Below are 22,214 nucleotides of genomic sequence, written 5' to 3' on the forward strand. Positions count from 1 at the left end.
ATGTCTACAAGAAAGGTAGGTTTCCTTTATGTACTCATTTGACTTTGGGTCCCTCATGATTAGATCTATCTATCTTGATTTTTGGCATAAGGTTATTTATGGTTCTTTTAAGAAATCAAACCAATTTATGCAAGTTATGTCTTTTAAATGAATATTTATATGCAAAATGACCATGTCTACCATAAAAAATTATATTTATTTACAAGAGAAATATGTAACGTGGGTCCTTTAACAAAAGTGGTTGGCTTTTGTTGAGTTTTACTCATAAAGTCAATTCCTTTTTTTCTACGAACATGACTCTTATTAGCAAGAATTATGTTTAAAGATCCCATGAGAGATTATTGGATAGAGATCCACTAATCTAAGAGGCTTGGGTAGTTGGATGGAGATCTAATACCTAATAGGGGAGGATCCATTGGAGTTAAGTTAACAGTGGACCTCTATAAATAAGAGGGATTCAGTGGTTCATAAGCTAGAGTCTTTGCTTGCCTCTCCTATTCTCCTCCCCCTCTCCATCTCAAAGCAAGCTTGAAGTTTTGAGGAGCGTCGTCGCAGCCCTACTATGTGGATCACCACTAGAGAGGAGGGCGCTTGACCTCCTTCATCCTCTCATAGAGATCTGTAGGGATTCAAGGATATACAATCTCCCTAGGTAACACAATCTATCTCACACATGGTTTTCTATTTCACAGATTTTGCGTACCAATCTTCGCACAACGACGAACTTATCTTTGGGAATTGGGGATTTTGTTTTATGTTCTTCCACTGCACATGTGATGTCACCCTCAGAGATTTCTCAAAAGATAGTAGTTGATGAAACTAAGGAAGTATCTCAGCTCTGGCACCTTCTTTGGAGTTCGTTATTTTGCAATAGCTTGCACCTTCAATTTGTCCATTTGAATAGAGCCATCACCGATTTGATACCCCAAGAATAAGATTTTCATTTGAGCAAAGTAGCACTTCTCTCTTTTCATGAACAAAGTATTCTCCCTGAGAACCTTAAAAATTATCTGAAGTTGCTCGACATACTCCTCAAGCGTTTGGCTGTAGACGACGATATCGTCCAAGTAGACGACCATGAACTAATCCAAATACTCTTTGAATAGTTGGTTCATAAGAGTGCAGAACATGGCCGAAGCGTTGGTTAAGCTAAACGAAATCACCAAGAACTCAAACGCTCCATACCTGGTCACGCAGGTAGTCTTCGCTTCGTCGCCTTCAGCAATGCGCACTTGCTAGTACCCCGACCAGAGGTCGAGTTTAGATAAATACTTGGCTTTGCCTAATTGATCGAACAAGTCTGCGATGAGTGGGATGAGATACTTGTTCTTCACCGTCACTTTATTGAGGGCTCGATAATCGATGCATGATTGGAGGCTCCCATCTTATTTCTTTTGGAAGAGAACTGGAGCTCCGAATGGTGCTTTAGAACTACAGATGAGAACACTGCTTAGTAGTTCACCTAACTACTTTCTAAGCTCTACCAACTTTGGAGGGGGCATGCAGTAGGGTGGTCTCGTTGGAGGCTTCACTCCTGGTTTCAGCTCGATATAATGATCTATACCTCTACGTGACAGTAGAGTCTTTAGTAACTCAGGTGGCATAATGTCTGTGAACTCCTTCAGGACATTTGCCACCACAGTAGGTTCATGAATGACTTTCTTGTCGAGTGGCTCTAGCTTCATAGCAGCCACAAATGTTAATTTACCTTTTCGTACCCCTTTTTTCAGTTGTAATGCCAAAATCTGTTGGGTTCCTTGGTTCCTCTCCGAGAGATGGGAACCACACAAGGGTCGTCACCTCCCATCATACATAAGGAGTTTAGGAACATCATTGGTACCAACATCGCCGTGTGCATAAACTCCATTCCAAGAATCACTTGGAAGTCGTCCAATGGCACCGCCATCATGTTCGTAATCTCGCTCCATGTTCCGATCTTTATGGGAACTCCCTTTGCCAACCCGGAGATTTTCAGGGTGTTGAGATGGCTGGTGTTTCCAGAGTACTGAGATGGCTGGTGTTTTACGCGTAGCTGCGACTTGCAGAAAATAAGCCGTGACACGTGAAAATGGAGCTGTTTTGGGCAGTTCAGCCCGGCGCGACGAGCGATCGCACTATAGCACTGCAACTTGTTCGAACTTGCATTTATACAAGCAAAAACACACAAAACTAAGGCAAAACATGCTGCCATGTCGCGGTACAAGCATGCAAAAGCGACGAACAGTTTATTGAACAAAGTTGTTGCGGGTGCACGACGACCGTTTGTGACAGCTCGTTGAGCGGATGTTCCTGCGACATTTGAGGCCCTCCTTCTAGTGCTAAAATATTGAGAGGAAGTGTCATCGACGATTGAGTCAACTAAGCTTGGTCTTGACCCAAAGGTATAGGGATGTCTTAGGGACCTTTGTGGTGGCCTTGGTGTGATTGTAGTGGCTCCGAGGAGGTCTTCATGTAACTTTAACCTACTCAAGATAATTTTGAGATCGACTCAGTGGAATCTGGCTTCTCTATAGGTTCTTGTATAAAGGTAAGTGTTGAGAGCGGTTTCTCGACCTGGCCGCTCTAACTCTTGAGTTAATTCAGGAGGTTATATGGGGTGTGAGAGGTTTTTAGAAGAAATGTTCGACCCTTGGGTCGATTTTTATACTTGATCGGCTGAGTGGATCCTCTATAATGATCTCAACATCCGACGACAGTGATAAAAAGGAGATACAAGCCTAAATAAACTTTTGTAAACTATTATCGATGGAGGTTGATAGTCTATAACAACCTCCAATGTAAATAGACTTTTTTTCTTCCATATCAATTGTGTGATTGTGGAAATATTTCATATATATATTATATAATAGGTTGTCAAATACATGTATTACAAACAAGCAAACAAAAAATATATATATTTATTTATCTTAAATCGGAAATAAATACTCGAAGGCCCTGCGAGGCACGTATATAAGCTACTGTAGGACCGATAGGACCCCTTTCTCGTTACATCTGAAGCGCTTCGTCCCGCGATTCAAGGGTTCGCCCGTATCCCCCTCGCCGCTTCTCCGCTCTCCCCGTCTTCTTCTTCTTCTTCTTCTCAAAGCCTCCTCGAATTCGATCCCCTTGGAGCCCTCCCTTCCTCTCCCCCTATTGACGACCAATTCGCCTCGCCTTCTTTCTGCGGATCGCGTTTTGCCGTTCATCGATCTGCTCCCCCTTCAAGAAGTCCTCATAGAGGCGCAGATCGGGGTTCTAGGGTTCTGCTCCCGTCCCTCGGGTCTTCTTGCTGCGTCCGGGGGATCAGCAGACCGAATTGGCGAGCAGGTGCCCGAGTCCGGAACCCTAGATCTGGGGTTGGGGCGTCCGAGGAGCTCTCGGGGTCTTTCGATTTGGCGGCCGTCACGATGTTCTGGCGCATGACCGGATTGTCTCAAGCGTCTCCGGTGAGTCTCTCCGTGTTGGTGGATGTGATTTTTTGTTCTTGCCGCCTTCTGTTTTACGTGTTGTGATTGATGATTGAGAATTGGTTTCGTTTTGGCGCGTGCAATTGTCGAGGGTTTAGTCTTCCAGTTAGCTGTTTGTTCTGCGCATTGTGCATCTTCGTTCTTTTTTCCTTCCTTGTATTTTGAATCTGAGAACTCGATCGATCCCGTGGGTTAGTTCATTGTCTTTGAAAACGATTTAAGGCATCGATACTACTAGTAAAGAGATACTAAATAAGTATGATTTTCTTGATTTGGCAACAGGACAAAAGATTTGGCTTTTTGACTTTGACGGTCAAACTGTCCTTTTTGTTACCAAACATAGTGGAGAACAATGTATGGTTGCAGCACACTTTTCGTTCATGTCATCTTTCTCCACCAACATTTCCTATCCTAGGTAGTTACACTTAGCTTGATGACATGGTCCGTCTGACATTATCTCTTGGATGATCCGGCAGGAGAAGAACATCGATCACTTCTTTGTTAGGATGATTGACTGGATTATTCAGATTCTGTAGTGCAGGCTGTACCAATTAGTGCACTGGGGTGCAGTTGAGAACTTAGATGGCACTTGAGCAGTTTTAGAAACTTGGGAGTTCAGTCTTACTATATTTTGATCTTGGAACGAGCAATGCTTCTTTGATAAACTATATTTTGTTATTAAATTCCTACCATCACATACATGCATTTTTTCATCAATACTGTAATGGTGCACAATGACACTTTCTTGCACGGCATGCCCTAGGTCTGGATAAGATGACATTGATATCGCAACTAATGGTGTGTGCCTTTTATTGGGCTTCGAGTTAGTGGAGGATGTTGTCCTCGGTAACGTCGAATGATTGAAAAGAGTTTATATAGCTAGAGCAATTGATGTGGGACCTAAGGGTTGTTGTTGCTGATAACTTGATATGCAGTAGTTCCACCATATTAGTAGCTCACATGCATCTATGTTATGCAGTTATTATTTTCTTGGAGACCAGTGAGTTCTACTGTGATTTCAATGGATTATTTTGCTGTTGAGTTGGATTTATGCTCTTCAATTGATCATATGCCAGGACAGGCTTGGTTTCTGACTTGTGGTTGCTAATGTTTATGTTGTTATCTTCTTTGGCTCTGGAGGCTTTGTATCCACAATTTCAAATTACAACATATGTGACAGCTACGTGGTTGCTTGGTTTTATTCACCATGAGAACTTTGGAACCGTTTCTTTTGATGTTTAAACTCTTTTTCTTCACCTTTTTGGCTTTTTTTTCTTCTGTATACTAGTCATCTGAATGCAGTTTTCCTTATCGATACTTATCCTCGTCTGCTGATGAATTTTACTGTTTTCTCTCCTACATTTGCATTGTTGCTATTAGTTTATAATGCATGTAAAACAAGCATTTTTTTCATACTAGTTCCTATTTGTTTCAGGTGGACGCCATTTTGGAGAAGGAGAATTTTACCTTGGAAGATCTTCTTGATGAGGATGAAATAATCCAAGAATGCAGAGCATTAAATACTCGTCTTATAAATTTGTAATAGTTTGTTTTACTCTTTTGTTGATTGCCTGATCCATGTTCAAAAAGACTTTCTTCTAATCCTATGCTGTTACATAGAGAGATAATGATCTTATAGAAGGATACTAAAAATTACATTAGCATATCCTTTTCTATATACACAATTCGTTGGCGTAGTAGCTAATGCTGAATAAACTAAGTCACCAGAAACATCCTGGAACTGCTTGGTATATGCTTTTTTGTATCAGCAGACCATTTGTCTATTAGTTAGTCACAAAGAAGCAATGGGTGGTACAAAATCAATTGAAATTGAAATGTGGAATATTCTTATGAATTTATTTAACCAAATGCCAATAACTTCACCAGCATGTGGCTGTGGCAGTGCTCCCTTTCCACGAGGCAAAAGAAAGAAATTCTCGCAAAAAAACCTTGGAAAAACAGCACACACTGCTCAGATAAATATATTAATAACCAGGTTAAAAGAAAAAAAAAGGTTCAAGAATGGAACTAGCAATCAACCTGTCTAGCTTTGAGAAAATTAATTATGCTAATATAACAGACTGTAAAGTTGTTTGAATTGTTTAAGATCTTCAGCGCATACATTCTTGTATTGGAATGTTTATATTTACTTGCATCGGAATGTCTAAGCAGAAAGAGAATGATGAAATTGAGGAACAAAAATTGTGCAATTTGGAAAATTTTAGGCATGAAAAAGTTTTTAGTGAAAGAACAAGAGAAAGAAGGAAAGATGGAAGGAAAAGTAGAGTGGATCAAGGAACTACTTGCACTGCCACAGCCGATGCGCTGTGCTACACTGGCTTTTGCCACTCCCACCGGCAAGGGAGAGAAAAGGTGTGTGTGGTTGTTTTTTTTTGTCAGGGGGTGGATAGAGTAGTAACATCACATGTCAGGGCATCTAGCGCATGGATGATTAGTTAAAAGTAGTTGAAAGACTCAATCACAGATAACTATTTGATTTAGTAATTTTTCTAGCTAGTAATAAAATTACTCAACTATCTTTTTCACAGGAATCAATCAGGAACCTTTAATGGTGATATCCTGTTTCCCCTTTGGTTGTTGATGGTTGCTTGTTTGCTTTTTTTTTCTTCTTTTAGTTGTACTCTCATTTATGCTTTCATAGGTATACACTGTGTAACATCTGCACCTCTTTTCGCTTTTTCTCAAATTCATTTTCCACTTAATTAGTATGTAAAAGAAGTAAAGTACGAAGTACAGCCTCATGATATTAAGTTCTATTATGATGTGATTGTAATTTAGTTGATTGATTGTACATGGTGTTAGCTAGGAAAGTTTTTTCGGGATAGTTTGTTCCTTGTCTTAGTTCTGTATGACTCTAAATGTATGCTGATCTTTTTAGTTTCGGGCAATAAAATGGTATACTTATAAAAAGGGATAAACCACCATTTATCTAGTAGGGAGGGGAAAAAGTATTTCATTTCTCTGCAAGTATAAAGTGCCTCCTGTATCAACCTAAAGTAGTTGACATTGGATGCATGCCTGGGCATGAGCTATTTTTCGGATTGCCAGATGCCTCAATACTTATTAGACTCTACATTTTAAAAACTAGCACTGCTTTGAACTTTTCCAACAATGTATCTAACTCTTCTTTATGATGTTTATGATGTTGGAATTGTCTATCAGTTTTTTCCTCTATGAGAAACAAGCACTTTCCCAGTTACACATCAATTTTGAAATTGGAAGCAATCATGAGAGGTCTTTTATAATTTTTATAATATTTTATTCTATTTAACATAGTAAATTATGTGGTGTAATTATTATAGTTATTTTTATATGTCCTTTTATTCAACATTTTTATTATTGTTGAATGTGGAACTTAGGTTTTGCATGAATTGCACTTTTTTCGATCTCTTCAATGGTCTTCATTAGCCATTTATTGTTTCCTTATTGTTTCATATGTAGTTTGAGAGAAAAGGTCCAAGTGGAGCAATTGCTTCATTATATAACGGAGGAGCCGCCTGAGGATGCCGATAAGAAGCATAGTTTCAAGTGAGCCATAATTTGTTTGTCATATTACTCATGCTTCAACACTTCTGCCACATGATTATTTGTTGAATTTGGTCTTCAATATAGGTTTCCGTTTATTGCATGTGAGATATTTACTTGTGAGGTTGATATCATATTGAGGGCTTTAGTTGACGATGGACAGGTAAATGTCTCTATTAAACCTTTAACAGCCTGTGCGATATTGAAGATCACCACTCTTTTTCAAATTGCTACTGACTGCACCTCCTTTTTTTTCGCTTGTTTCAGCTTATGGACAAGTTATTTTCCTTCCTCAAGCCGGATCACCCGCATAGTACATTGTTGGCTGGTTACTTTAGTAAGGTATCCATAACATCCTTTGTGTAGGATTTAGCCAAACATGTCATAAGTGATTCTTCAGCATTTTTAAGCTCTTCTTTCTGGCTAACAGCAGTTATTGCAAATGTTATGTTGTTTGGAAAGGTTGTGATATGCCTAATGATGCGGAAGACAGGCCTTTTTCTCAACTATGTTCAGGTATGTGCAGTTCATGTAGTCAAACAAGAAACTTTTTTTTCCCTGTGTTATTTGTTGATTAGTTACATTAGTATATATCTTTGTTGTGAAATTCAGTTACAAATTTACTGAAAGCATATCTAGAAACAATCTTCTGTTAGGAAGGAAGATGATTTGGCTAATCAGCAGCAGCATCGGGCATTGGGGAATTGCTCAACTTCTCCACAGTAGAAATTTCCTTCACTAAAATTATCAGCTCGGGGTGAATGACTAAATTAGCACACACCTGAAGTAATATGTTAAGAATGCTAAACTTGAATCAAACAATGGACTATCGTTGGGTTTTGCTTGATCAATGATGGCAGGAGCATGTTTGCAGAAAATCAAGCTTGTTAGGAGCATGCTGATAAGCTTGTTAGGGGCCTTACACAATTTTCATACTTGGTGGGCACATTACTATTAATATGCCACAGGTAAAGGTGATTAAGCCTGGGATCGTTAATTACATTTTCAGACAATCCAATGCCTTGGATTGACTGTAACAATTGCACAGTGTGGAATTCATCTCATTTGATGTAGTTGTGTTAGTGGATGAGAAAGGGTGTGATGTCCCTTCCATTAGTCTTGTACATGGGACCTGATACATTTGTTCACTTGGGTTTGTGGCTTTTGTTATTAGTCTCGTCTTCCATGTGTATTTAATTGTATAATGAGTTGCTACTTGTATGCTTTTTGCTGATAACCCTGTTGAAGACATTTAGAAATGTACATTGCATAACACTGATAAAGGACAACTGATCCTTCCTGTATTCAAAGAACCAAATGTCTGAGAATCATCATTTGGCATGCATTTTCTTTATGCATGTTTTGCTTTAGGATAGTACTGGTAAGGAGGATGACCCCATCCTATTGGTGTGCTGATGTATAATGTGATAGTTTGATATCATAACTATCTGATTTTTTCTATTCACTTTTTTTGAATTGCCCATCAATGGACTATTTCTAGACATAGGTTGATGATTTTTGTGGTTTCTTTCTGACTTTTTTTTTATGCAATAGCCTTATTGAGCCTTATTTCAGATCTGCATATATCTTTCTTTCTTTTGCAAAAGTCTCTGAAGTTTCCAACAAAAGGGAAAAGAAATGGTAGAAACTATGATATAAAACATAATATAACTTACCTCTACGATCATATTTCATTGTTTTAAATGGGATTATAATCATCATCCACATTCCTCTCCTAGCTGGCGACTGACATGTTGCGGGGCAGCTTTTATATAAAGTTCTCATTAAAAAAAGACAAAAGGAAGCAAATTAAAGAGAGAGAAAAGGAGGGAGGGAGGGATACCTGCTTAACTGACCTTTGCCCTAGCGTTCACGATTAATCTCTTCAGTGGCAAGTCATCTTGGCTCTGTCTTGTCTTCATATCTGATTCCACATAGCTTGGGCCCTAGAAGATTGAATTGTCAGGAAAAACAAGAGAGGATGTGCCATTTTTGTCTTAGGTGTTTATTGTGGTTCAAAATACTGAACTAGTCTACATTAGAACAACCACCCCCTCTTTCCAAAAATATAAATACTTGCATGAGAGCAGTTTTGCCTATGTGGATGACACTTTCTGAATCCTGTCATCAGTTTTCGTTTGCCTTCTGAGATTTTGATTTAATTTTTAAAACCGTAGATGGTACTAACTTATCTCTGTATAAAAGTGCCGCTGAGTGAACTAAATTCTGCATCTTGGCATGTATGGTAGCCATGATCAAGAGGGCTGATTACCCTTTATTCACAAAGGGTGTCACTGAGAAAGGTGGAAGAAACATCTATCTTTTTTATGTGTTAGTTACTGGATAAGGCTTGTTAGATGTTGTTGTGTTAAAAAAGAGCATTTTGTACAGGTTCTGCTGTATTTTGGTGAAAAGAGTCAAAAAGTTGAATGATGTTATCATTAGTTGTTGAGGGTTGAAATCTTCTGTGGAAGAGACACCACAAGCAATGTGCAGGAGCAATGTAATTTGCGCTGCTTTCTCCACTATCTTGAACCTGTGTTTTCAAGTTGTTTTACAACTTCTGCAAGCCAGATAGTTTGATTTCCAAAGGGATATTAACTATCAGTACATAAATATGTATTATTTGCCAAAGTTCATGTTCCAGTTTGTACATGTTTTCTGATATCATTTGCATAAATAAGTATTTGCACTTGACATTTCCTTGTTATTGTCTAGGGTCACCCAGAAATAATTCGTGAACTTGTGGACCTCATTGGGATCACATCTATAATGGAGGTTAGTGGTTCAGTTTCATTATGTTTATGTGAAGTTGATATGCAACTATGAAAACACAGCTACTAGCTTTTTTTTTTTTTTTTCATCTAGTTCTGATGTTGACATGTAAGGCAGGTACTCATTCGATTGATTGGTGCTGATGAAAATATGCACTCCAACTACACGGACACAATTCAGTGTTTGGAAGATGCTGATATTCTTGAGATGATCGTGGATAAGTTCAGGTCATCGGTATGTGATATGTCTTGTATCATCATTTTAGATTAGTCCTTTTTGGAGACTTGCTATAAGGAAATAAAGAAGACATGTTCCTATATGAGACATAAGCTATATACCAAGTTACCAACAACCAAGGTTTTTAATTTCGAATGATACTGTCCGTACCGGGTGGTACGTACCGGTCCGCCAGCAGACCGGTACGTGGACTGCCCGCTATCGGATTGATCGGCGATGGTTGATTTTGACCGTCGCCGCCCGCTACGGGGTGGTATTAGTCGAGGGACAAGGAAGAAGAGGGAGAAGAAAAGGGAGAACCTGGAGATTCGACGTTGCTCTCCCTTAACGATCTCGATCTGTCGTTGCCCTCCCTCACTGGACGCTGCATATGAGATGTCGCCTCCTCGTTTGAGGTGACGAGGCCTCGGTGTCGTCGGCAACTTTTCCTCATCCACGCGAGGAGAAGAAGCCTCGGTGACGAGAAGAAACGAGGCGACGTCGTCCTTTTTTAATTTTTTAATTTTTTTATTATATATATATATATATATATATATATATACTGAGTGGTATGCCAGAGTGTACCGCTCGATTTACTTGTACCGTACCGAACTGAGCATGATACTCCGGTACGATACGAAATTGTGAATCTTGCCAACAACAATAACAACAAGTGCAATAACAAGCTTTAAATGTCCCAACTATTTAGGATCAGCTAATATGGATCTTTTTTTGAGATTGAGCTTTGACCAAGAATATATCTAAATCAGGATTATTGAAATCTTTTTTAAATTGTTTCTAATACAGTCTCATTAGGTCATTTTCTATGTCTTTCTCCACCATTAATATTGTATGATCTATAGCCAAGTAAAAGAATTTCTTGATCCTAATTATCTGAATGGGTGACTTCTTTCTAATCTGACAATTTTTGAACAGGACTCACCGGAAGTCCATTCCAATGTAGCAGAAATTCTTTGTGCCATTACTCGATGTGCCCCTCCAGCACTCGCAGCTAAAATTTGTAGCCCAAGGTAAACATGATATAAGAGTTCTGTTTAATGCAAGCTTGTCATAGAAGTGAACCTGTTGATCATTTGGATCTTGAGCTTTGTTCTATCTTCTGATTATTTTATTATGTTTTCACAATGCAGTTATGTGGGAAGATTGTTTCATCATGCACTGGAAGATTCAAGACCTAAATCTGTGCTAGTGCACGCCTTGTCTTTCTGCATATGTTTGTTAGATCCTAAACGACTGGTAGCATCTTCCTATCAAGCGTTTAGAAGCCAGCTAACTCATGGATCATTAGTTATTGCTAGTCAAGAAACAGTTGAGGGTATGCTTGGGAGACTAGGTATGTTGTTGCTTTTGTTTGTGCTTGGGATACTTCTATTGTAAGATTTACAATTTGTTTATCTTATTTTTATAGGTTTAATATTTTGAGTTTCAAGTTTTAGTAGATTAGGATGCTTGTGATAAATTACAACCAGCTCTATTATTCCCTTTTATTTTTGGCTTTATTGCCCATCATTATCCTATATCTCAAAATAATTTCAGACTTTGAGTTGCTTATTTAACAACTTCCATTATATGTCTGGTGAGACATTGGTTAGTGCACTATTGCACGATTGATGGGTCTCGGTTTCAATTCTATGTATGACGTCTTATATGCTATTTAATATATTGACAATTTCTTTCTAAAAAAAACTTACAGAATCCTCTCCATGCCAACTTTTTTGTTTGGATTATATGATTCTTGTTGGTGTTGTATGGGTCCTGTGGGATCTTGAAATTAGATGCAACAGTAGTCTTCTTTTCTAGCAAGTGTAATAAATGTATATTCTTTTAAAGCCTTGATTCTATACACATCAGGAAATCAATTAATCAACATCTGATTAGGCTTTTTTTTAAAGTTTAGTGGTTACATGAGTATTCCTTGTGATGAAACAACAAACCTTGAGAGGATGACCTTTAAGATTTTATGGTTTGATCCTGAGCCACAGCCTTGGATCATATCTCATTACCACGGTCTTGGATCGTATCTCATTGCCACAATATTCATGGTTAAAAATACTGTGCATACTGGTCAGTACAAGTTGGTATTTACCAGTCTGACATCCAGCTGAAATGTGAACAGAATGATTTCGATTGGTTTGGTCTGGTATGGGTTGTATTGCTTGGTGAACTTCCAGTAGATAAGCAAATCAGTGTGAGATTGTAAGTCCACAACCCGGTACTAGTCTTGAAACTTTTTTTTATTTATGATAGCTGTGATGATTGTTCTTTTTCTTTCTCTCTCTTCATGCAAATTCTCTATTCGCTTGTCACTTGATACCCATATCAATTTTTTTTTTGACAGCTGTCGTTTCTTTACCTTTCTTTCTCTCCTCTCATGTGCCTCCTCCCTCCCTCTCTCTCTCTCCCCCTTCTCTCCTCTGTCATCTTCCTCCTTCGCTCTGCTATGTTGCTGCTTTCTCTTCTAGGTCGTTGTCTCCTCGTCCACCTTCTCATTCTCCTTTGGCAATCCTCCTGTCTTATCCTTCCCTTGGCGGTACTGATCAATTTAACATGTTGGTACATCAGTAGCAATCCATCTGTCTATTGCTATTATCACTAGACCAAACATTGATTTTGACAGTAAAGTCAAACCCATCATTGGTTTGGACAGCTATCTAATGCTATTGCCACCAGTAAAGTCAAAACCTAGCATTGGTTTTGACAGTAAAAGGATAGATTATTTTCCCTAGTCCAAAGGCCATTGAGGAAGGCCAAACAGAAATGGAGTGGGGTTCCTCCTAACAATGTGTGTGCTTGCAATACTTTTCATCACAAAGATAAGTGCTCGAATACTACACAACAGATTCTGATTTATTCTTTTGGACCTATGAATGTTTACAATTTCATTGGCTTCAATACAATAGTAGTAGCTTATTAAATCCACTAGGTTTAATAAGATTTTGAAGACCATGATTCAATTACTATATATTGAACTTCAACTTCATTATAATTATTTTTCTACATGAGATTTCTATTTTTTTTATTCCTACTCACGAACGATCACTAGGAAGTGATGATTTCCTAATTATTACCTGATTTTCTATTTCTTACCTGTACTTTTTTAAGCACATAATTGCTGACATTTCATTACACTCCATTCTAATTTTTCACCATCAACACTATTATGTGCTTTAAAGTTTAAACCTCGAAAGCTTCCAGTTGTAGGAAATATTCAAACATGTTGAAAGTTCTTACTTGAGACTAAAGTCGAAGTTCATCTCATAAGACTTCTAAATATTGTTATGGGTATATATTTTTATGGTATCAAGCACAAATGTTGTCATGCATTGCATTCTTTGTTGTCTGTCCCAACTTCCATTTTGATAGTAAAGTATTATACTGAATTTATTTTTTTTGTGTTTTTCTTGGTAGTAGTCTTTAAAAGTTTCTATGTGAAGTTTTCTATAATTGTTTATAACTTTGGTGTTCTCTATATCAGCTTCTGTATTTGCTTTTCTATTCATTCAAACATGAAACAGGTGATTTACTGAAATTGTTGGATATTACTTCATCGGATAGTGACTTACCGGCCACATATGGTAAACTACAGCCTCCTCTTGGGAAACAACGTTTGAAGGTATTGTGTAAAGTTTGATTGTGTTTATGAGTTTATATTTGCCAAAGTTAATGAATAAATAATGTCCTTTTTAGTGTAAACTTGTAGTTTTTGGATATCTAACTTAGAACAAGATATAATATTTATCTCATGTTATAGGCACCATATTAATTTGGCATTTATTACATAACTAAAAACACTTTAATTGCCTGAAAATGCATAATTATTTGTTAATATGTTGATATATGCTTTATTGCCTAAAAGTTCAAACTACATGCCAAATTTATGTAGTTTATGCCTTATGATGATGATGATGGCTTACCATTTGGGCTGCATATATCTTCAGTACCGAATGACTTTTCTAGATTTATTAATGTTTAAATAATGCATTGAAGTACTTGCTCATGTTATGTGGGATTAACTTGACCCAAAATTTTCATGATGCCTTCATGCTAATAATAGTTTAAAATGGCTTTTTTTTGTTTTCAGATTGTGGAGTTCATCTCTGTTTTGTTGACAATCGGTAGTGAAGCTGTTGAAAAAGAATTGATCCGGCTGGGAGTAATAAAGCATGTCATAGATTTGTTTTTTGAGTAAGTTGCGCATCTGATTGACTTATTATTTGGTCAACTATTGACCTTATCACTAAAATTTATAGCATTGAAACTTCATGGAAATTGTAGGTACCCTTTCAATAGTTTTTTGCATCATCATGTCGAGAATGTTATAGGATCGTGCTTAGAGAGTAAGAGGACTCTGTTAATCGAACATATTTTGAATGATTGTGACGTTGTTGGCAAAATTCTTGCGGCAGAAAAGCAGCCTTCCTTGTCAACTGATTCTTTTAAGGTATGGAGTTTGTATAATACCTTAGTTGTTCTAGATAATATAACAGTTTGCTACTAGAATTCTTAAGATTATGTTTCGTCATGTTCTATATGTGTGCCTCAGTCCCCAAGTTAACTTTGTTTTGTATATTATTCATTTGTTCTCTTTCTTAAAGATAACATCAGGATGTTCTTTAACAACCTTGCAAGTTTAAAATTTCATTGTAGGCTACAGTGTCTGCAGAGGGACGGATACCTCCAAGAATAGGAAATATAGGTCACATGACACGCATTGCAAACAAGCTTGTTCACTTGGGAAATAACAGGAGCATAATCCAGACACACTTGCAGGTCAGTCGACTTTCTTAATTTTAATAGAAGTATGGTTTGTAAACATATTGAAATTTATCATGGTCAAATTTAAAAGCCAAATTGATGAAAAAATTGGGTGTAATGTGGACTTTGTTTGATGCGGCAGTTAGAAGCTTTACCTGTCATTCAAAGGTTTTTTATAATGAAAACTTTAGTGTTTGGACCAAGGATTGAAACACCGTACCGTTTTGATGTTTCGAGCTTGGTTTGGTATGGTATGGTACCGTGTACTGCGTAGTACACTAGGGCGTACCGAGCGGTACACCTAATTTATGCGTAAAATCCTTCGAAAATAAAAAAAAGTTAGGATAGAGTTTTTAAGTTAGAAATAAATATAGTAATAGTATAAGTTTAGCAAAATTAATGTAAATTAGGTAAGAATAGTATCATATATCTTTTTCAGACTTTGAGAAATAGTCTTGTGCAAGGTTCGTATTTCAATCCGTTATGGATTGTCCTTCTGTAAATATTGAAATATCTACAAAAAAATCATTTGAATTGTTAGACTATTTTGTTACAATATAAACTCTAAATTTCAAATGAATTAAATAATCATATATGTAGATATACCTAATTGTTGATCCTACCACCAAAACGAACGACAGGCCTCCACAGGTGGTGGATTGTGGTCCTCGATCCTATACATTTGCATTTCAATATGATATGTCTGTTGGACTCAATCATGAAATTGATCTTACAACATAGTGTATTGATATACCGTATGCCATTGGTGCATCAATGTGGTGATGATCGTAGGCTGATCGTCATGAATCACATTTGTCCGAGGCAGCTCCTGAGGCATAAATTTCTCTTTCAACACTATAAATATATCAAACACCCTAATAGGTATTAAAGACTTTAAATTGACCTAAAATCGATTAAATTTTGATTAAATCATCATTAAAATAACTAATCGCAACCTTAAATAACTTTAATAAAACCTAATTAACCTAATTAAACCTAGTTTATCATCATAAATATGTCAAACATATAAAAGAAGGATTAAATACGTAATTTGATCCAATATAGTTCAAATTACGATGAAATCATCGTTAGATATACTAATTACATGATTAACATAGTTAATTACTCACTAATTGGTTCTCTTTCAACATTATAAACATGTCAAACACCCTAATAGATATTAAAGATATTGAATTGACATAAAATCGATCAAATTTTGATTAAATTATCATTAAAATGATTAATCACAGCATTCAATTACTTTAATAAAACCTAATTAAACTTATTTTACTATCATAAATATCTTTTAATAATTAATATGCATGAAATATAAATATTTGACCTATTAAGTATCTAATTTTGAATTAATCAATTAAACACACTAATCATAATATTAAAGATCTTAATTACTCTCACTCTTTAATTAAAGAAAGAGAATACATACCTCTTCATTAGAAAGTTCTTCCTCTTAATCTTCCCAAATTAGCCTCGATTCAATTCACAAATTGTTGTTTTGTAGAGTTTAATAGAGCTCAAATATCAGAAAAAAAGAGTTCGAGATAGTTTAAGAGAGTATAAGAATGAAATGGAGTGAAATAGGGGAGAAAAAGAGTTTAAAAACCTATGAGTTGACCATTGGAGCACTGTTGCTGATCGGTAACGGTTGAAATTTCGACCGTTACAGCCCCCATATCATCCGATACGGGGCGATATTAAGCGTTCTGCCCGGTAGCAGGTGGTCCGCGTACTGGTTTGCTGTCGGGCCGGTACATACCGCCCGAACCGGACAGTATTATTCGAAACTGTAAACCTTGGTTTGGACATCCTTATCTTGATTGGTTTATCGTTTGCCTAACTTCTTTTCTATGAGTCTATATACACTTTTTACTCTATTACATTACTTCCTGTTATGATTGGATACTCTTGCTGTCCAAGTTCTGAAGACAATCTTGCTACTTGCATGCACTTTAGGACTATTCCTTTCTTACTTTTCTGCAGATTGTGCTTCAATTAAATTTCAAAGCTTGTAATTGTATTAATTACCTTTGCTTCTGATGCTATACTTCATTGTATAAACACTCATTCTTATGGCCTGGTCTTACCTGCAGGAAAATAGTGATTGGGTTGATTGGCATAGCAATGTCTTGCTCAAGCGGAATTCTGTAGAAAATGTACATCAATGGGCTTGTGGGTAGGTTATTTCAGGGTTTAAATGGTCACACTAAGATGCTTAACCTTTATTTTTTTTCCATGTGTTGCTTTTCTGTAGATTTTGTTTTTGTTCATTTGAGACTACAACCTAATAAGGTTTCTGAGTTCAGTTTACTTCCTTTTTTATGAATGATGAGTCTATAGAATATGCAGTTGATAGCAAAAGAACTATTCATGTAGTAGGATAGTGAGAGTTTTCAGTGTCCAACATGCTCTCTTAAATTCTGGGTTTTGTATACTTTGTTATTTTATGGTTGTTTTCATTTTAAAGTTTCTCTGGATGGGTTTTAACTTTTTAAGTTTTTAACATAAAATTATCTCATTTTATTGTTGTCGTTTTTCTCTATATATTTTTATTAGGGGGGAACATTCTTTTGCTTGGTAGATGTCCACAGTGCAACAAATTTGACTATTCTTTGCATTCTCATCTTTGTTATATATGGTGAATGTGATCATTTCAATTTAGATCTTTGCCATTGTTGATCTCCTAGGGTAACTATATCTCTCCTTCACTTGTAGTTACTTGGATGCCAGCCTTTGAAGGGTTTAATTGCCAAACTTTTAGTTGCAAAAGGCAGTTTTTAGAATTTTGGGGATGCATATTTGACTTTAAAATTTTATATATTCCATTGAAATTTTCAAATATTGGTTGGACTTGTATGTATTGCCTGGTATTTCCTAGTTCAACCAAGCACCACAACCTGGTATTTGCTAGTTCGACCAAGCACCACAACTAGACCATAGAGGTAGTATCAGTTACTATTTAAGTTTTTTCTTCGTACCACCTTGTGTGCCAAATGGGTTTGGCCAGTTGATGTAACCAGTAACCAACTTGTACTTATAAACTTTGTTTCCACATAAATCTTGATAAGGCCACAGTTTTGGCTAATTATGGCAGTTAGAGCATATATAGCTTTTTCCTTCTATTAGTTGATTATATAGGATGGTTATGCTTATGCATAGGAATTGGTTTAAATGTATCATCATTTGTTATATTACGATCAAAGGCATGATTGTAGTTGTTTTATATATAATGGATTGAGTGCTTACATAATATTAGTACCATTTTTTAAAACCTTTGGTGCATCCTATACTAAAAAAATCAGAATGAACATGCTCTTGCGGAATATTTTGGAACTTGGTTATCTCATATATTGCAGTATTATATACTTATTTTCATGCATATATCTGGATACTGGTATTTTAAGCTGTCCAAGGCTGGAAACAGGCAGATATTCAGAAAATTAGAATTTTCTAGGAGAGTTCACTTGATTGATGACCTACAGTAATTGAACTTAGTTCATCTTTACATGACAATTTGTCAAAGCATTAGAGCTTCCTTAATAATCTCCATTGTTTTTCTCTTTTAGGTATGATTTATTCAAATACTTGAATTATGTAAACTGATTGCTTGCTCAGTGATTTAGTAACATATTTGAAATTTTGTACCATTGTTTTTACAGAACCATTACCAACTTTATGCTGCACTAAATTATTTAATAAAAGTTATGCTATTTGTACAGACTAAGAACTTTTTACATTTGTGACCATCTACACCTTGTTGGATATTCCATGGATTAAAATGGTTTTCACTATTTATTAGGCGTCCAACTACACTACAGGACCGAGTTAGGGATAGTGATGATGAGGACTTCCGAGACAGGGATTTTGATGTGGCAGCACTGGCTAATAATTTGAGTCAGGCATTTCGATTGGGGATTTATACTAATGATGATATTGAAGAGGTAACATAAGGATGCACCTGAACCGTCTATGTTATTAAAAATATTGTTTTTGCTTGCTTACTGTTAAGTTTCATCTGTGAATCATTTCTTTTTTCAGACTATCTGCAGTAAGTTTGGTTTGATTTGATATACCTTTAAATTTCACTTATCACACTGTGTGCGGTGATCAAAGGCTGCACGTTACTTGCTACAGTCCTAGGTGCTGATGGGCTTGGGTTGACACAATTCCTGCAGTGTTTCAGCATGCCCTTGGAATAGGAATACATCTAGTCCAATATGCTTCTGATGCAAGCCATGTATTGCCCATATCAAAATTTGAGTAATTGCTGGTCTTATGACTGGCTTCATAACTGCATTGCCCGATGAGTGATACATACCACTAGAAACAATTATTAGCATGTGCACAATAGCTTCAGCAATCCTTGCTTGGCAATGTTGTGTAAAATTAAGTTTGACATGTGTGATATGAGTGGCTTGATTAAGGATTAGCTTCAGCAATCCTTTCTGGTCTTATTACTGGCTTGATAACTGCATGGCACGATGAATGATATATACCACAACAAACAATTATTAGCATGTGCACAATAGCTTAAGCAAACCTTGCTTGGCAATGTTGTGTAAGATTGAGTTTGACATGTGTAATATTGGAGTGGATGTGTCCTTTTCTGATTAACATGTAAGAGAATATTAGAGGTGTACTCACAGCTGTTCTAGCATGATAAACAAACACATCATTCTTATTTAGTTCTGGAAAATAGATTGCTTGGAAGCAAACACCTTTCTTGTTTTGTTAGAGCTGACATTGTGAGACATTAATTATGCTTAATGATTTGGTAACATCAAAGATATTTGCAAACCTGATTTTCACCATTCGCACAATAGTTAAATGATAAAAAATTATCTCAAGACACAGGGTTGTGTATATACTATCTGGATTCGTTGTTATTGATAATTTATCAATGTTTTTGGCTGCTGGGTGCAGGCTCAAGGATCTTTTGAACGAGATGATGATGAGGTATGGTACAATGTCACAGTTAATACTTTTTGTTTTTGTTGTCAATTTTCGAAAGGTTTTCTAGTGATGGAATGGGTAACTGTTGGGTTATAAACCTTGGGGTGTTGGTTGCAGTGATTTAAAAAGCGCTAGGCGCCAAAAGGCGCCAAAGTCCAAAAATGCCCGAGGCGCTAGGCGCTTGGCCAGGCGCTCGCCCGAGCGAAGCGAGGCGCTAAAATATAAAAATATATAATATAATTATTTAAAATTTTAAATAAAAATATACTATTTTAAATAAAAATTCTAGTCGCGAGCAGAGGGAAGGCTCGCGGGAGGCGCGAGCAGCGGGAGGGCTCGCGGGAGTCGCGAGCAAAGGGAAGGCTCGCGGGAGGGCTCGCGGGAGTCGCGAGCAGTGGGAGGGCTCGCGGGAGGCGCGAGCAACTGGAGGGCTCGCGGGAGCCGCGAGCAGCGGGAGGCGCGAGCAGCGGCAGCGGGAGCAGGAGCGACGAGCAGTGAGATCGGGAGTGGCAGCGGGTTAGGGTTGGGTAAGGGTTATATCGGTTTAGTTGGTTCGATTGAACCAACTAACAACCGAACCAGGATCGAACCAGACCTAAAATCTTGGTTCGGTCACTTGGTTTACCTAGGCGCTCGCCCGAAGCGCCCAACGCCTGGGCTCGGGCGAGCGCCCAGGCGGCGCCTGTTTGAAGCGCGCCGCCTGGGACATTAGCGAGGCGCTCGAGCCTCGCCTCGCCTCGCCCGAGCGCCTAGGCGAGCGCTCGAGTGCCTCTTTCAATCACTGGTTGGTTGGATGCAGTCTCAAAGAAATAAGCTGTTTCTTTTTATTTTCTTAATTCTATTTGATATGCCAATTACATGAAGGTTTCACTTGATTTTCTACTATTTCACTTCTCATGCTATTATCCAAATCTGGATGAGGTAGGACATGGTGAACTTGTCAGTGCTCTTCAACCATATAGTTGAGTTTGTATTCATCTGGTCCAAAGGCATTTAGATATTGGATAATTTTTGCAGGATGTTTACTTTGATGATGAATCTGCAGAAGTTGTCATTTCGTCTTTGCGTCTCGGGGATGACCAGGACAGGTAGTTGCAATTTTTGTGAACATCCCTGATATGCCTGCCCGCCAACCACTTGATTGATCAAGCTGATTGAAATTCTCTGGCTTGTGCAGTTCCATCTTCACAAATTCCAACTGGTTTGCTTTTGAAAATGATAGAGGGGTCAACGATCGTCTAACAGATTCTCCTACTTCATCGTCACCGAATTCAAATGAGAAATCACCTGATGTAGATGAGCCCGATGAGGTGGTTATTGGTGATAACAAAGATCTAAATGACATGGGAACATCTTTGCAAGCGACAGTTCTAGGAACCACTTCAGGAGAAACTCAGGCTACTGTCTCAGGGAATGGTCCTATCAATGAGCCCAAAGAGGGCACTAGTGACTCAAGTATAAGTGAGGATGAGAAACCACCAGGGTGGGTTGAATGGAGAGAGACGCTGGGGTCTGACATAGCTGGTATAAATCCAACTGCAGATATTCCGAATGGTCAGTTTGAGATGGAGAAAGATGTAGATAATGAAGTTACACCTAGTACAGATGATTGTCAGCCTCCATCTGGAGACGCAGAAACAGAGAGACCAGATGTGGATGAAGGTGGATCACCAGGACCTACTGACATTCCTGCTGAAGAACTACCAGAGTCCAGTAAGCGTAATCTATGTGGGGACTCACCTGGATCTCCTCAAATCACCTACGCTGGTTTAAGTTCGGAGCCACTTGGACATGAATCTGCTGCTGAAGATTCAGAACATGAGAGGACTTCTGACAATGTGGGGAAGTGAGTTCAAGATGGACAACACCAGCTCTATATTGATCCAATGATGGTTGCTCCATTCAGATGGTAACCTCGACATTGTTGCTCGCTGTAAAAACTGCAGAGCCCTGTACATCTTGGGAGAAGGCTTTTATGGTACGAGGGCTGATATGTTGTTCTGCCATTTACTGTTGACCTATCACTGCTGTACAAATGACAGGCCAATCTAACATAAGGAGGCACTGGCAACTTGTCTTCATGTTTTCTCGCCGTGCGTGGAAGTTGTTGAAATTGATTGGTGCCAATAATATCATTGGCATGTAGCTGCTCACTCCTATTTTGTTCTTTTTTGTTTCTTTGTTGTACCCTTTGATGCTTAACGGTGTTAAAAATGGTTGTTGATCATATTGAAACATAGGACTACTGTTGTACCCATGGTAACGCTCGCTTCGGATAGTGATGCGACCTTTTTTATTTCTTTTTCTGGTTATATGACAGACTTATATGATTTACGTTCTAACCCATCTTTGGTGCTTGTGAGCTAAGTATAGATGATCGATATATTCTGAAAAAATGCACATCGATGTTAGTTCGAATAATAAAGCCCGCATCATCTTCCTGCTGTTTCCTATAATTGTCTGCATTTAATTGATATCAAACTGTAG

The 22,214-nt window shown here is 37.7% G+C and overlaps 1 protein-coding gene across 2 annotated transcripts; it reads left to right on the forward strand.

Moving 5' to 3' along the window:
• Window positions 1-2,972: 2,972 nt before the first annotated feature.
• LOC135626391 (uncharacterized) lies at window positions 2,973-22,069 on the forward strand. Of its 2 annotated transcripts, XM_065131633.1 has the most exons (19): window positions 2,973-3,425; window positions 4,882-4,985; window positions 6,909-6,995; window positions 7,080-7,155; window positions 7,260-7,334; window positions 7,455-7,508; window positions 9,711-9,770; window positions 9,885-10,001; window positions 10,920-11,014; window positions 11,135-11,337; window positions 13,520-13,617; window positions 14,086-14,189; window positions 14,280-14,445; window positions 14,652-14,774; window positions 16,868-16,950; window positions 18,574-18,715; window positions 19,698-19,730; window positions 20,745-20,815; window positions 20,905-22,069. In XM_065131633.1, exons 1-19 carry the CDS (start codon window positions 3,387-3,389, stop codon window positions 21,575-21,577), a joined length of 2,403 nt encoding a protein of 800 aa, XP_064987705.1. In that variant the 5' UTR covers window positions 2,973-3,386; the 3' UTR covers window positions 21,578-22,069. The 2 variants fall into 2 exon arrangements, with proteins under 2 accessions (XP_064987705.1, XP_064987706.1); XM_065131634.1 differs by lacking the exon at window positions 19,698-19,730.
• Window positions 22,070-22,214: the final 145 nt, after the last annotated feature.

This window comes from Musa acuminata, chromosome BXJ2-11, assembly GCF_036884655.1.
Source record: "Musa acuminata AAA Group cultivar baxijiao chromosome BXJ2-11, Cavendish_Baxijiao_AAA, whole genome shotgun sequence".
NCBI classification, from domain to species: Eukaryota; Viridiplantae; Streptophyta; class Magnoliopsida; order Zingiberales; family Musaceae; genus Musa; species Musa acuminata.

Coding starts and splice junctions, on each gene's coding strand:
- LOC135626391 (XM_065131633.1), top strand. CDS start 3,387: ATGTTCTGGCGCATGACCGGATTGTCTCAAGCGTCTCCG. Junction 13,618..14,085: donor TTGGGAAACAACGTTTGAAG/GTATTGTGTAAA, acceptor TTTTGTTTTCAG/ATTGTGGAGTTCATCTCTGT. Junction 19,731..20,744: donor TTGAACGAGATGATGATGAG/GTATGGTACAAT, acceptor TAATTTTTGCAG/GATGTTTACTTTGATGATGA.